Source organism: Dermatophagoides pteronyssinus, unplaced genomic scaffold (assembly GCF_027571235.1).
Source record: "Dermatophagoides pteronyssinus isolate colony J.1.1.1.1 unplaced genomic scaffold, Derpt_VIB-CSIC_2022.12 sq0008, whole genome shotgun sequence".
Taxonomy (NCBI): domain Eukaryota; kingdom Metazoa; phylum Arthropoda; class Arachnida; order Sarcoptiformes; family Pyroglyphidae; genus Dermatophagoides; species Dermatophagoides pteronyssinus.
In genome coordinates this window covers 84,600-102,207 of record NW_027461532.1, presented here as the reverse complement: position 1 = coordinate 102,207, position 17,608 = coordinate 84,600, and the positions used below count along the sequence as shown (strand labels likewise).

General features: G+C 37.4%; 1 protein-coding gene across 1 annotated transcript; it reads left to right on the top strand.

Moving 5' to 3' along the window:
- The first annotated feature begins 84 nt into the window (after positions 1–84).
- RyR (Ryanodine receptor) lies at positions 85–17,584 on the top strand. The gene is made up of 9 exons (XM_075821042.1): positions 85–656; positions 725–12,463; positions 12,606–12,718; positions 13,108–14,416; positions 14,470–15,022; positions 15,090–15,578; positions 15,645–16,600; positions 16,657–17,092; positions 17,149–17,584. The coding sequence occupies exons 1-9, from the start codon at positions 609–611 to the stop codon at positions 17,484–17,486; spliced, it is 15,981 nt and encodes a 5,326-aa protein (XP_075677157.1). The 5' UTR covers positions 85–608; the 3' UTR covers positions 17,487–17,584.
- Positions 17,585–17,608: the final 24 nt, after the last annotated feature.

The following is a 17,608-nucleotide window of genomic DNA, read 5'->3' as shown; positions in this document are numbered from 1 at the left end:
AAGAAGAATATACAGTGTACATGTACGTGAATGTAAGAATATTCTTCATATTTGAATTGTTGTTTTTTTTCACCAACAACATTCGTTCTTAGTTTAGGTCACACAGTCACACATTACACAGTACAGTACAATACAGTGCAACAAGGAATTCAACGACAAAATACGAAGAAGAAGAAATTCCAGCGACCGAAAAACCAAATGAACTAAAAATCCATATGGTAATAATAATAATGATGCCGGTAATGTAAAAGTTTACCGATGGAATGAATTTTTCTGATTCTGATCATCAATTTGATTTGATTTACAAGAAAAAAACTGAAATCAAACAGAAAACAAAATTAAATCAACAAACAAATCATCCAACGAATCGATCGATCAATCGATTCGGTAAAAAGAGTGACTGACATCATTTTATTGACAAAAAATTTATTCATTGGTAATGTTTATGGTGATTTGAGTGTAGTGTGGTGTTTTTGTTGTTGTTGGCATCCAATAAACTTTCTTTTGCATAAAAAATGTTTTTCACCCAAAATATCATCTGTCATCATTGCTAGTGAAATAGACAATTTTTCATTGAAAGTGTTTTGATCAAATTCCAAAATTTCAAAATGGCCGACGAAGGTTCCGAACAAGATGATATTTCATTCTTACGAACGGTATTTGTTCATTTGATTTGTTGGTGGTCACATTTTGATGATAATAATAATGACAATTCATTTTATAGGATGATATGGTATGTTTACAACATGGTGCCACAAATAACCGTGTTTGTTTGGCTGCTGAAGGTTTTGGTAATCGTCATTGTTATTTGGAAAATATTGCCGATAAAAACCAACCACCTGAAATATCATCATGTGTTTTTGTCATCGAACAAGCATTGTCAGTTCGTGCATTACAAGAAATGGTTACCGCAGAACAAGCAGAAAATCAAAACAATGATAATGAAGGCAGCGGAAGCGGCAGCAGCAGTGGTAAATCTAATGCTGCAGGTGGCCATCGAACTCTGCTTTATGGTCATGCAGTCCTTTTGCGTCATGGTCATTCAAATATGTATCTGGCATGTTTATCAACAAGTTCATCCAAAGATAAATTATCATTCGATGTTGGCTTGCGAGAAAATTCTCAAGGTGAAGCATGTTGGTGGACAATTCATCCTGCATCGAAACAACGATCCGAAGGTGAAAAAGTTCGTGTTGGTGATGATTTGATTTTGGTTTCCGTTGCAACTGAACGTTATCTGCATACCGCATTGGAAGCTGGAAGTTATGTTGTAAACGCTTCGTTTCATCAAACACATTGGTCTATTGCACCATTCGGAACCGGTACATCACGTGCTAAAAATGTTGGATTTGTCTTCGGCGGTGAAGTCCTACGTTTTTTCCATGGTGGTGATGAATGTCTGACTGTGCCGACAAATTGGTCATCCGATTCTGCTGGTGGTGGTGGCGAACAAAATACCGTTGTTTATGAAGGTGGCGCTGTATTTAACCAGGCACGAAGTTTATGGCGTTTAGATTTAGCCCGTACGAAATGGTCTGGTGGATTTATCAACTGGGGTCATCCATTGCGTATACATCATATTACAACCGGTCGTTATTTGGGTATTAATGATGCCAATGATATTTGTTTACTGTCACGAGAAGAAGCAACCATAGAACGGGCAGCATTCTGTCTAAAACCAAATAAAGAAAAAAATAAAGATGATAAACGTGATTTAGATGAAAAAGATGAAGAAATCATAGGGTTACCATTGATAAAATTTGGTGATACTACCGTATATGTACAACATTGCGAAACTGGCCTATGGTTATCATATAAAACATATGAAACAAAAAAACGAGGTGTTGGTAAAGTCGAGGAAAAGCAGGCAATCATGTCCGAAGAAGGTAAAATGGATGATGGACTGGAATTCTCTCGGTCGCAAGAAGAAGAAGGAAAAACTGCACGGGTCATTCGCAAATGTGAACAACAATTTAACCGGTTTGTTTGGATTCTGAATTCATTACATTCATCACGGACAACACAACGTGGACATCGTCTTTCACGTTCACCATCACCATCGCCTGCGGGAACTGTTCCTTCTACCACTATGGCGCCCGCCGCAGCGTCAAACGCACCCGCAACATCACCATTGTTCACCGATCAAGATCAACAAGGAATGATTATGTGTTTGGAAGATCTGATAAATTATTTTGCACAACCAGATGCCGAATGTGATCATGAAGAACGACAAAATCGCCTGAAAGCACTGCGTAATCGTCAAGATCTTTTCCAAGAGGAAGGAATTCTCAATCTGATCCTGGAAGCAGTTGATAAAATGAATATTATAACAACGCAAGGTTTACTAACCGCTCTGCTTGGTGATGAAAGTAATTCGAATTGGGATACCATTACAAATTATCTTTATCAATTGCTGGCTGCAATCATAAAAGGTAATCACACTAATTGTGCTCATTTTGCGCAATCACATCGTTTAGATTGGCTGTTTGCATCACTTTCATCACAACAAGCAAGTGAAGGAACCGGAATGCTCGATGTTTTACACTGCGTCCTAATTGATTCACCCGAAGCATTGAATATGATGCAAGAAAATCATATCAAAGTTATTATATCGTTATTGGAAAAACATGGTCGTGATCCTAAAGTTCTGGATGTTCTTTGTTCACTATGTGTTGGCAATGGTGTTGCCGTTCGATCATCACAGAATAATATTTGCGATAATTTATTGCCAAGTAAAAATCTTCTTTTACAAACCAAACTGATTGATCGTGTGGCCTCAATGCGACCAAATTTCTATGTTGGCAAGGTGGAAAATTCAGCAATGTATCGTAAATGGTATTTCGAAGTTATAATCGATCATATTGAAATGGTTACACATTTGGAACCACATTTTCGTTGTGGTTGGGCAAACACCCAGGGTTATGTTCCATATCCAAGTGGTGGTTGTAAGTGGGGTGGTAATGGTGTTGGTGATGATCTTTATTCATATGGATTCGATGGCCAATATATTTGGACTTGTGGCCGAGCAAATTTGGTCAGGAATATTCCCACGGGAAATGTTCCCGGAGGAACGATGACTGAGCAATTTCCCGTGCAGAAAAATACAGTTATCGGTTGTATTTTAGACCTGAATATCCCGTTGATAACGTTTACTGTGAATGGGATTCCGATTCGCGGTTGTTTCAAAAATTTCAACACTGATGGCATGTTTTATCCGGTCATAAGTTTCGGTGCGAAATATTCGTGCCGGTTTTTATTCGGTGGTGATCATGGCCGATTGCGATTCGGGCCACCACAAGGACATTCACCAATCATACAGACATTATTGCCTGCACAAGAATTGAACATAGAACCTTGCTTTCAATTTGGAGATTTGGTTAAAGGAATTATTTATGGGCCAAACGTTGAACTATACGATGATGCAGCATTTGTCCCTAGACCAGTGGAAACGAATGAAATAAGTTTGCCTTCATATATTGAATCAGTTCGGGATAAATTGGCGGAAAATACTCATGAAGTATGGTCAATGAATAAAATTGAACAAGGTTGGATTTATTCCGAACAACGTGATGATATTGCTCGCACACATCCATGTTTGACATCATTCGAACGATTGCCATTGAATGAAAAGAAATACGACACAACTTTAGCTTTACAAACATTGAAAACAATCCTAGCAATTGGTTACCGTATTACAGTGGATAAAACACCAGCACGTATTAAATCCATACGTTTGCCTAATGATCCATATTTGCAATCGAATGGTTATAAGCCAGCACCAATGGATCTATCACAAATTGAATTGAATGCAAAAATGATCGAATTGGTTGATCTGTTGGCGGAAAATACACATAACGTATGGGCAAGAGAAAGAATTGCACAAGGTTGGACTTATGGCCGACTAGAAGATCATCTAATGCGTCGTAGTCCGCATTTAGTTCCTTACCGGTTGGTTGATGATGTAATCAAAAAAGCGAATCGTGATACAGCAACTGAAACAGTAAAAACATTACTGGCATATGGTTATAATCTAGAACCGCCAAGTGGTGATTCTGCAGCCGAATCAGTAGCAAATATTTTTGGTCGAAAAGATTCGTCAACGAAAAATCGTCAATATGATTTTCGTTCATATCGAGCAGAGAAAACTTATTCCGTTCATAATGGAAAATGGTATTATGAAGTAGAAATTCTTACCGAAGGTCCAATACGATTGGGTTGGGCACGAACATCATTTTCGCCAAATTTCGAACTTGGTAATGATGATTGTTCATTTGGTTATGATTGTTTGCGTGCCAAAAAATGTTATGCAAATAGTAATGAAACATTTGGAAAACCAGTACAAGTTGGTGATGTTGTTGGTTGTATGCTCGATCTGAATGATCGAATCATATCATTCAGTTTGAATGGGGAACTGTTGTTGGATTCATTAGGCAGTGAAGCTGCATTCAGTTCAGAATTATCATCGACTATTTCCACTGCTGATGGTGGTGGTGGTTTTGTTCCGGCATTTACTCTTGGTGTTCACCAGAAGATTCGTCTGATTTGTGGCCAAGATGTAAATCAACTGAAATTTTTCACTCAATGTGGACTGCAAGAAGGTTATCAACCATTTTGTGTTAATATGAATCGTTCGATGACTTTTTGGTACAATAAAGATGAACCAATATTTGGTGATCTGGATGATAATTCTAATATTGAAGTTATACGAATACCATCAGGTTCAGATTCATCACCTGCATTGAAATTATCACATAAATTATTCGAAACACAAGAAAAAGCAAGTTGGGAATTTTTACGATTATCATTACCTGTCCAGATTAATGATTTTCTTATCGATGATTTGGAAAAATCTTCCAGATGGGATGAAATCCGACGCCGAATTCAACGTAATCGTAGTGCAGAATTTATGCATCCTGCTCGTTTGGAACAACATATGTTGAAATCTGGTTTCTCAATTTCCGATGTTAAAGAGTTGAATCGTGCATATTCGGATACTACAGCTGCTGCGGCTGCTGGCGGAAGCGGAGGTGTCGGTGTTGGAGGAAATGAATCGGATGAAAATGCGATTAATACACCGCAACCACAGCAATCACAAATGTCATGGATGAAACGCAAACAAAGTGCATTGGTTAAAACAAAATCATTTGAAAATGAACTGAAAGTACCAACCGTACATGAAGCACAGGTTATGATGGCAACAATGACAACAAACGCATCGGCTAGATCAAAACGATCAACAAGTGTTGAAGCACTGAATCGTGCTGCGAATAAATCGCAACAACATTCGACGGAAATTGTTGATCCGAAAATTCGTAGTAAATCACCGTTTCGATTTTTACGTTATGGCAATAGGAAACCGGAAGATAAGCAAGAACAAGAACGTCGTCAACAACAACAACAACAACATCAACAACAAAGACGACAAGCTGGACGTGCACAAGAAATCGGTACCGGATTGCTACAAGCAGGCATACCACAAATCGATGTTAGTAATGCATCATTTCGTGGTCTGCAACCACCATTTCCAACAAGCACGATTGGTCGTCGTCGATCTACAATTGCAGCTCCTGCAGGTGCAACTGGAGCTATTTCGGCTCGACGTGGTTCACGAGTTAAAATGGAAACCGAAACATTACCCGATGAAACGAATGATTTGTTGGACAATACAGTTTTGGATTTGATTGATGAATATTTTTACGGTGTCCGTGTATTTCCTGGCCAGGATCCAAATCATGTTTGGATCGGATGGGTCACACCAAATTTCAAGCATTTCGAAACAAAAACATTCGATTCTTCTGGCATTCGTAAAGTAACATTACAGGTTTGGTCTGAAACTGGTCAGCTTTCCGATTATTTTGATCGACAAAATTGCTATATGTTGAATGCCGGCAAAATGTATGCAGAAGTTCATGAAGATGAACAACAACAAGGATCAACTTCACGATCGAATCAAGGAATGTTTATTGGTTGTCATGTTGATACGGCTACTGGTTGCTTAACATTCACAGCTGATGGCCGATCATTACGACATAAATTTCGCATCGAACCGGGTATTAAACTGTTTCCGGCCATTATTTTCGAAGCAACATCAAAAGAATGTCTTCAATTCGAATTGGGTCGTACACCAACAACGTTACCGTTATCATCGGCTATATTGAAAACTAGCCGTAAACATTTGGCACCACAATGTCCACCACGACTTCGTGTACAATATCTTCAATCTTATCAATGGTCACGAGTACCGAATCAATCGCTTCGACCCCATTCATTAAAATTATCCGACATACGTGGTTGGTCAATGTTATGTGAAGATCCTGTATCGCAATTAGTTATTCACGTTCCGGAAGAAGATCGTTGCATTGATATTTTAGAACTGATCGAAAATGAACGATTTCTACAATTTCATTCACATACACTTGCATTATATGGTGCGCTTTGTTTTCAAGGTAATAATCGTGCTGCACATATTATATGCGATCATGTTGATGCCAAGCAACTCATGTTTGCAATCAAATCCGAATATATGTCCGGTCCATTGCGTACTGGTTTTGCTGACCTTTTGATTGATTTACATTTTGAAATCCATGCAAATGCAAGAAATCTTACCCAAAATGAATTCATTCTGCCGGTTAGTGATAATCTTCGACGTTTATACGCAATTGGTGATGATCGTATGATACATTCATTGTCATCATTGAAATCTGTATCGATACGGCCAAAAATGTCAATGAATGAACCGAATCAGAAAAATTATTCAATTCGTGATATGGCCAGTCCGTTTTTCCCCGTAGACGTTCTGAAACAATTTGTAATGGAAGCATTGGATGATGCAGTACGCAAAGGAAATCGACCGAATCGAGATCCAATTGGTGGTTCGAATGAAAATCTCTTCGTTCCGCTAATCAAATTGGCGGATAAACTCCTGCTGATTGGTTGCATTGATGATCAAGATTTAGAACGAATTTTGATCCTAATCGATCCGGAAACATTCGATCCTGATTATGATTTTGAAAGTATTCCACGAATGAAAGGTCTGATCCAAATGAGTTTGGATGAAGGTGTCCAACTACAAATGACATTGATTCTTCATCATCTGATGGATCTACAATTACGTCATCGTGTTGAAGCAATTATTGCATTTAGCTCGACATATGTCAAAGATTTACAAGCAGATCAACTCAGGCGTTATATTGAAATCAAACAAGAAGATATGCCAGCCGCTGTTGCTGCGAAAAAAACCCGTGAATTTCGTTGTCAACCACAAGAACAAATGCGAACAATTCTTGCGTTTAATCATCCGGATAATGAAGAAAACCAGGATTTATGTCCAACACGTGATGAATTGAAAGAAATTCTGACAATTTTTCATGAAAAAATTATCCATAAAATCAATGTTATCCGTCATTGTCAGGATGATGCGGAGACGGAAAATGATTCTGATTCTGGTATCGATGATTCTATGATGGGCCATCATTCATCACGATCCTGGTCAAATAAATTATTCAATTTAGTTGATAATGTTAAATCATCATTCGGCAAAAAACGTGAAAGTAGTGGAGGCCAAAAATCAAAAGAACCACCCGAAGATATCCTTGTTCGGAAAATTGTTACGACAATCATTCATTGGGCTGAAGATACTGAATTGGAGAATAATGAATTGATTAGACAAATGTTTTACTTACTACTTCGTTGTTATAATGGTGTGGGAACGCTAATGGAAGCTCTAAGCAATACTTATGTTATGAGTGATCAATCTAAAGCTGATGTTGAAGATTTATTGCGTCACTTGAATGTTGTTCGTGCATTACTGCCCGTACAAATGGGTCCGGAAGAAGAAGAAGTTATGCGACAATCATTGTGGACTATGGTTAATAACAAGATTTTCTTTCAACATCCAGACTTGATTCGCATATTACGTGTTCATGAAAATGTTATGGATGTTATGATGAATACGCTGAAAAAACAACAAAAATCCGATGATTCACAATCATCGTTATCGGCTGCAGCTATTGCTGCATCAAATCGCTCGGATTCAATATCCGAAATGGTTGTTGCTTGTTGTCGTTTTCTTTGCTTTTTTTGCCGGTCCGGGAGGAAAAATCAGAAAGCCATGTTTGATCATCTGGATTTTCTGTTGGAACATTCAAATATTTTACTTTCACGACCATCACTTCGCGGAACTACACCGTTAGATGTAGCTTATTCATCGTTGATGGAAAATCCTGAACTTGCATTGGCATTGCGTGAAAATTATTTGGAAAAAATTGCAATTTACCTGTCCCGTTGCGGTCTGCAATCAAATCAAGAATTAATTGATAAAGGTTACCCGGATGTGGGATGGGATCCAGTTGAAGGTGAACGTTACCTGGATTTTCTGCGTTTCTGTGTCTGGGTTAATGGAGAATCAGTAGAAGAGAATGCAAATCTTGTCATACGGCTATTGATTCGAAGACCTGAATGTCTTGGGCCAGCATTACGTGGTGAAGGACAAGGTTTGCTAGCTGCCATTAAAGAAGCAATAATAATGTCCGAAAGAATTGCCAAAGAGCGTCAACAACAACGACAAGGGCAACAATCACAAATGAAAGAAATGGAACAACAGGACCAGGATGATGAACAGGATGAAGATTATATCGATATGGGATCAGCTATATTGAATTTTTATTGTACACTGGTCGATGTTCTTGGTCGTTGTGCACCAGAAGCGGCAACAATCGCCCAGGGCAAAAATGAATGTCTTCGTACACGTGCCATTCTACGTTCATTGGTGCCGATTGAAGATTTGGAAGGTGTTTTGTCGTTGAGATTTACGTTGACTGCAAACAGCAACAATGCAGAGGGAAAATCTGATATGCCAAATAGTTTGCTACCATCACATAAACAATCGATTGTTTTGTTCCTTGAACGTGTATACGGTATCGATAGTCAAGAATCATTTTTCCGATTATTAGAAGAAGCTTTTTTGCCGGATCTTCGCGCTGCAACAATGTTTGAAACTGGCAGTGATTCTGCTAGCGGTAATGATAGTGAAATGTCATTAGCATTGAATCGTTATCTTGGTAATGCTGTACTACCATTGCTAATCAAATACCATTATTATTTTGCCGATGCGGATAATTGGTCTAATTTATTGGATGCTTCACTCCACACTGTATATCGTTTGGCAAAAGTAAAAATCCTAACCAAGGGACAACGAGAAATCGTATCAGATTTCTTGGTCGCATTAACCAAAGAAATGATGCCTGCAATGTTGTTACGATTGTTGCGAAAATTATCAATCGATGTTTCAACAATATCTGAATCAACGACAGTCGCTTATCGTCTGCTAACATTACATTTTGAACGTTGCGGCCGTTATTATGGTTCCGGTAGTGGTCAAGCACCGTATGGTTCAGCATCGGAAGAAGAACGCCGCCTGACTATGGTTTTGTTTTCAAACATTTTCGACTCATTAGCTAAAATGGATTATGATCCAGATCTGTTTGGTCAAGCATTACCATGTTTGACAGCTATTGCAAGTGCATTACCACCTGATTATTCAATGCCAGCCAATTCATTGGAGGATTTAAATTTTCATAAACAAATTGGTGCACGGGAATTTCCATATATACCTGAACCGGTTGATATATCCCGGATAAATTTATCAGCAGATTTGATGAATTTAGTGCAAAAATTTTCTGAACATTACCATGATGCATGGGCACAACGCAAATTTGATCATGGTTGGCAATATGGTGAACAATGGTCATATAAAAAATCACATCCACGTTTGAAACCATATCCAATGCTGAATGAACGTGAAAAACAATTATATTGTGAACCGATACGAGATGCATTGAAAACATTGTTAGCATTAGGCTATATTATTGATCGATCAGATTCCGGTGGTAGTGGAACGTTGACCAGCAAATCGCAACCAACGACCATGTCACATCAAGCAACATCCATACAGGATTATAATCCACAACCAGTTGATATGACTAATCTAACGTTGAATCGTGAAATGCAAACAATGGCCGAGCGTTTGGCGGAAAATGCTCATGATATTTGGGCAAAAAACGTCCGCGAACAAAGTCGAATGATGGCTGCCGGTGGTCAAAATGTTGGCCAAAATGTTAATATAATTCATCCACAAATGGTACCATATGATTTGTTAACCGATCGAGAGAAGAAAAAAAATCGTGAACGTTCGCAAGAATTGCTGAAATTTCTCCAATTCGAAGGTTATAAAGTTCATAAAAATATTGAACGCAATCGATTGAATTCAATGACGCCTGGTTCGCCAGCAGCGGCACCGGAATCACCCGGTACAACAGCATCGACAACGCAACAACCGAATCAAGAATGTCGTTTTGCATCATCTTTGCTGGAAAAATTACTACAATACATGGATACGGCATCGATTAATCTTCGTTTGTTGAAACCATCCACTAATTTCAGCCGTCGTTCATCATTTAAACAATCTTCGGGTGATGTTAAATTTTTCAGTAAAGTTGTGCTGCCATTAACGGAAAAATATTTCTCCGCACAAAGAATATTCTTCCTGAATTCAATAGCATCGGTTAATGTTCAAACAGCTGCAACAGTTGCTGCAACAACTGCTACAGCAGGTGTTGCAACTGTTCGTGAAAAAGAATTGGTTGCAAGTTTATTCTGTAAACTTGCATCGTTTGTTCGATCAAAACTTTCCGTAATTGGTTCGGATGTTAAAACCTGTGTTCGATGTTTGCAGGTTTTAGTCGGTGCTATCGATGCCCGTACTATCGTACGATATTCACCGGATTTTGTCAAAACATCAATGCAAACATTCTTCAATCATGCTGCTGATGATCTGGCTAATTGTTTGGTAAATTTACAACAAGCCAAATTCCCATATATTCGTGGTACAGCAATGAAAACCTCATCATCATTGAATTCAATCCAATTAATGTTATTACCCGTTCTAACATCGTTATTTGATCATTTGGCTGCAAATGAATTCGGATCCGATCTATTAGTGAATGATATTCAAGTTGCATGTTATAAAATGCTAAATTCTCTCTATGTTTTGGGCACAAGACATCAACAGCTGAATCTTGGTCGACAATTCATTAAATATGAATTGAATCGTCATCGAACTGCAATTGGTAATTGTTTGGCTGCATTTGCATCAACATTTCCGGTTGCATTTCTGGAACCGCATCTGAATAAACATAACCGTTACTGTATTCATGGTAAATCGGAAGAACATTCGCTAGAAGCATTGGAAGTTTTATCCGAATTGGGTGCATCCATGCCAACATTGGATGAATTGATTGGGCAGATTGAAAAATTTGTGCAAAATGGACGTTATCAACAAGAACCACATATAGTCGATGTTATCATACCGATTGTTTGTGCATATCTGCCATTCTGGTGGTCACAAGGTCCGGATAATGTTAATGTTTCCGGTGATAATTACATAACGATGGTAACCACTGAACATTTGAATGGAATTTTCAAAACAATTTTAAATTTGATTGGAAATAATATCGGCGTCCGCCAGGCAAATTGGATGACAACCATAGCAAGTCATGCTGGCCAAATAATCATTAATTCATCGGATACATTATTAGTGGATCCAATCATGCCATTAACGGAAAAAATTCTTCAACGTGCTGAACAAGCCTATCATAATGAAGATATGATGCGTGGTGGTGGTTTTCTGCTCAAATCGACAACCACCGAAGATACAGCCGATGCTGAATCCCAAATTCAGGAAGAATTTGCCATATTGGTTCGTGATTTATATGCATTTTATCCATTGTTGATCAAATATGTTGATATCCAACGACAACATTGGCTCAAACAAAATAATCGCAATGCAGAACGTTTGTTTTACTGTGGTTCAACAGTGTTCAATATTTGGCTAAAATCACAATTTTTCCGACGAGAAGAACAGAATTTTATTGCTTCAAATGACATTGATAATATGGCATTGATTATGCCATCTTCGGGTCGTGGTGGCCGACTAGTTTCGAATGTTAAAGTGGATAGTGGTCAATCGGGATCATCATCATCACGAAAAGTGAAAAAGAAACGTGATGGTAAACGTGATAAAGATAAGGAATTGGCAGCAAGTTTGATTGTTGCATGTTTGAAACGTTTGCTACCGGTTGGATTGAATTTATTTGCCGGTCGTGAACAAGAACTAGTTCAACATACAAAGGAAAAATTTCTGAAGAAATCGCCCGAAAGTGATATATTTGAATATGTTAAAACACAATTAACATTACCGGATAAAATTGATCCAAGTGATGATATGTCATGGCAGCATTATTTGTACAGTAAACTGGGATCCAAAACACAAACCACTCCATCTACCGGCAGTGGTGATCTGATTCCGTTGAACAAAGCAGCAGCCACAAAAGAATTGCAAATAACCGGTGACCAATTGGTTGATCGAATTATTGAAATGGCTAAAGTTTTGTATGGTCTTCATATGGTAAGTTTTTGATTTTGGAAATGGCATTTTGTGAATGTTTGTTTTGCTTGGCTTTGAATATGACGAATTTTGTTAAATCCTAATTCCCTATTTGTTTGTTTGATTGTTGTGATTTGATTGTTTGTTATGGTGGTTCATTCAGATTGATCATCCATCCAGTAAAGAAAAAGGTGTATGGCGTAGTTGTGTTTCAAGTCAAAGAAAACGAGCTGTTATTGCATGTTTTCGCATGACATCATTGCATTCTTTACCAAGGTAATGTTTTTAATTTCTTTCAAAAAAAATCCTATTCCCATGTGTATGTGTTTGTTGTGTGTGTGTCTGTGTGAATGTATCGATAAAGCATGTTGGTCATTTGATGGAAATTTAAAATTTTTTTCTTCATATTTATTTCCGAATCGAAAAACGACAAGATAAAACCGGCACAGAAAATCGATGGAAATCGATATCGTTATCGATTAAGTGTTGCTAAACGACGTGCAATACAAAATTCAGTGCTAATGAATCAATTGTTGGCTAAAATGCCCAGGTTTGCTACAAACAAAAACCCATTTTGACACACCGACATTGATTTTTACCTGGAAATTTCTCTTGTTTCTGATATAAACCTTTTAAAATTTATTTTTTTCATTGACATAACACAGGCATCGTGCAATAAATATATTTTTGAAAACATATTCCGATCAATGGTTAGAAGTGGAAAATGTTGGTCATGAACAGCTAATCGAAGATACAACCGAATCGTTTGAAGAATTGGAACAAAAAATTTCCGGCGAAGAAGGATCCACTTCGGAAAAACATGATCCGATTGCTCAATTAACAACGGCATTTTCACGTTCGGCCACTACTGAACATGGTGGTGCAATGAAAGAGGATCGACTTTATATGGATTATGCGTTTATTTTTGCACAAAGTTGTGGTGGGTCAGAAGAAAACGATGATGACGATGAAGAAGGTGGTGATGATAATGGTGGTGAAGAAGATGGTAGTTCTATTCATGAACAAGAAATGGAAAAACAAAAATTATTATTTCAACAACAACGATTGGAAAAACGTGGTGTTGCCGAAATGGTCTTGCTTTATATTAGTGCATGTCGTGGACTGCCAAGTCCGATGGCATTGAAAACATTGAAATTGGGTATTTCCATACTGAAAGGTGGCAATGTTGATATTCAAATGCGAATGTTGAAACATTTGAAAGAGAAAAAGGATGTTGGTTTTTTCATATCGATTGCGGGCCTAATGAATTCTTGCTCCGTACTGGATTTGGATGCATTCGAACGAACACAGAAAGCAGAAGGTTTAGGTGTTGGTTCGGAAGGAACGACTGGGGAAAAAAATATGCATGATGCAGAATTCACCTGTGCTTTATTCCGTTTCATACAGTTATTATGTGAAGGTCATAATCTGGAATTTCAAAATTACCTTAGAACACAAGCCGGTAATACAACAACGGTTAATGTTGTTATTGCCACTGTTGATTATCTGCTTCGGCTACAAGAATCGATTATGGATTTTTATTGGCATTATTCCAGTAAAGAAGTTATCGATCAATCTGGTATTGAAAATTTTGGCAAAGCAATCAATGTTGCCAAACAAGTGTTCAGTACGTTGACCGAATCAATTCAAGGCCCGTGCACAATGAATCAACAAGCGCTGGCCCATTCTCGTTTATGGGATGCTGTTGTTGGATTCATGTTTTTGTTTGCACATATGCAAAAAAAACTTTCACAAAATTCATCGCAACTGGAGTTACTGTTGATGCTGTTAGATCTGCAAACCGAAATGGTCATTCTGATGTTATCAATGTTGGAAGGTAATGTTATGAACGGTACGATTGGTAAACAAATGGTCGACACACTGGTTGAATCGGCTGCAAATGTTGAAATGATTTTGAAATTTTTCGATATTTTCTTGAAACTTAAAGATTTTACATCGTCTTCATCGTTTCAGGTGAGTGAATTTGATTGATTATTGACTGATTAATTGATTTTGTTTTATGACAGGACTATGACAAACGAAATACCGGTTGGATTCATGCCAAAGATTTCCGTAAAGCATTACAACAGCAAAAAATTTATAGTGATGAAGATATTGCATTTCTAATGTCATGTTGTGAACCAAATCATGATGGTTATCTGGATTATCGTGAATTTACCGAACGTTTTCATAACCCGGCTAAGGATATTGGTTTCAATTTGGCTGTATTGTTGACCAATTTATCCGAGCATATGACTAATGATCCACGATTACAGCGATTTCTAGAAACAGCAAGTTCATTACTGAGTTATTTTGAAAATTATCTTGGCCGTATTGAAATTATGGGCAGTTCAAAACGTATCGAGAGAGTTTATTTTGAAATTGCTGAAGAAACCATCCGACAGTGGGAAAAACCACAGATTAAAGAATCGAAACGTGCATTTTTCTATTCAATCGTTACCGAAGGTGGTGATAAAGAAAAATTGGAAGCTTTCATTAATTTTTGTGAGGATGCTATATTTGAAATGCAACATGCTTCCAGTATTTCCATGGAAGAAGATGATGAACCGAAAAAAGCAGGTTGGTGATTCAGCTAGCTGATTGTTTGATTTGATTTTGATTTGTTTTTTTTGTCATCATGGAACAGAGGAATATCCACATCCAGGCAGTGAGGAAAAACGAACATCATTTTTCGATCCAATAAAGAATGTTTTTGCAATCGTTTGGTTAAAAATCTGTGGACTGTTTAGTTATTTGAAGCCAAGTTTTCTACGAAAACAATGGCAATCATTGTTGGAAAAAACCTGGTTTGAATTAATATATGGATCGGTGAAATTATTGTTGAAAGGAACCTACCTAAGTTTGTGGTCAATATATTTTGTCAATAAAATTGTATTGAAGATAATTCTTGAATTAATGCTGGGTAAATATGGTCTGGTTGAAGAAGAAGAAGAACCGATCGAAAAACCACCGACCATTCATTATCATCAAGCTTCGATGGTCGTTGAACCACGTATGGCATTGATGAGTGCCAATGATCATCTTATTAGCAGCAATACCATGACGGATGAACATCGACAAACATCCAACCTAGATAATCAACAAGCAATAGACGAAGGAATCGTCGAAGATTTAAGTAAGTTTTGCATTAATTTTGCTCGAAAAATTTGATGAAAATTGCCTTTTTTCGAATGTTTCTTAGAAGACGAACCACGAAACGAATCAAGTGTTCATCAGGAAACATCAATGACGGATGATCATCATGCTACCACTATTATGACAGAAGGTTCCATACCCGATTCAGATCGGTTAATTGATCATTCAGTTGAATTACCCACCACATCAACATCATCTTCGAATAAAGCATCTTCATCATCATCGTCGACCGGTGCATCCGATTCAGGAACATCTGGTTCGGACAGATCGAAAAATGTTTTCAATTTTGGTCATCTAACATCCAGATTTGTTTACGGCTTGGCTCGAAATCTTTATACAATCAAAAAGATTGCCCTGGCCATGGCTTTCGTTATAAATTTGATGTTATTATTCTATAAAGTTAGCAGTTATATTCCTGATGATGATGCCATTGCTTCGGCCATAAGCGGTGAACAAGATATCATCGGATCCGGTGAACAACAAAGCGGTGAAAGTGGTGGCAGTGGAAGTGGCGAAGAAGATGATGTAATAGAATTCATAAAAATTGAAGAAAGCTGGTATTATCTGGAACCGCTGTTGAAAGGATTGGCAATGTTACATTCATTGTTATCGTTTTTTATGCTAATCGCATATTATAATCTCAAAGTTCCATTAATCATATTTAAACGAGAAAAAGAAATCGCCAGAAATTTGGAATTTGAAGGATTGTATATTACCGAACAAGCTGAAGATAATTATCGTGCTTATTGGGATAAATTGGTCATATCGACTGGTTCATTCCCGGTAAACTATTGGGATAAATTTGTTAAAAAACGTGTACTGGCTAAATATGCTGAACAATATGATTATGATGCTCTGAGTAAATTGTTGGGAATATCGAAAAATTCGAATGTGGATGAATCCGGACAAAATGCGGGTAGCGGTTCAGGGTGGATATCCTTCATAACCCATTGTGATTGGCAATATCAAATCTGGAAAGTCGGTGTTACATTTATGGACAATGTAAGTTTCATTCACTCGGTTCAATTTTTCGATTGATTATCGTTGTTTTCACTCAGGTATTCCTGTACAATCTTGGCTATTTTATTCTTTCGTTGATGGGAAATTTTAGTTACTTTTTTTTCGCCGCTCATTTGCTCGATATAGCCGTTGTAATTCCAACATTGAAAACCATTTTGCAATCGGTCACACACAATGGCAAACAATTAGTGTTGACTGTAATGTTGTTGATCATTGTTGTCTACATTTATACGGTTATTGCATTCAATTTTTTCCGTAAATTCTATGTGCAAGAAGAAGACGATCAGGTGGATAGAAAATGCCATAATATGCTCACTTGTTTTGTATTTCACCTGTATAAAGGTGTTCGTGCTGGTGGTGGCATCGGTGATGAAATTGAACCACCTGATGGTGATGAATATGAAGTTTATCGTATTATATTTGATATTACATTCTTCTTTTTTGTTATCGTTATTTTATTGGCCATTCTACAGGGTAAGTTCTCTTTGAATATTGACTGATTGAATATTTACTTACTTACTTACTTCTAGGTCTTATCATCGATGCATTTGGTGAGTTACGTGACCAACTGCAATCAGTTTCCGATGATATGGAATCCAATTGTTTTATCTGTGGTATCGGGAAAGATTATTTTGATTCAGTACCACATGGTTTCGATACGCATGTTGCTAAAGAACATAACCTGGCGAATTATATGTTCTTTTTGATGCATTTGATTAATAAACCGGATACTGATTATACAGGCCAGGAAACTTATGTTTGGGAATTATATCAAAAACGCACATGGGATTTTTTCCCTGTTGGTGAATGTTTCCGAAAACAAGAAGAGGAACTGAGTGCTGCTGGTGGTAATAAAGATAAAGATTAAATCTTTGTTTATGTTTATCTTTCAATGTTTTATGATTGCTTTTTTTGATTTTCGAAATAAAAATAAAATAATTCGAACCATTTTTGAACAAAATTGAATCCAGAACACTAGATGGCGATCGC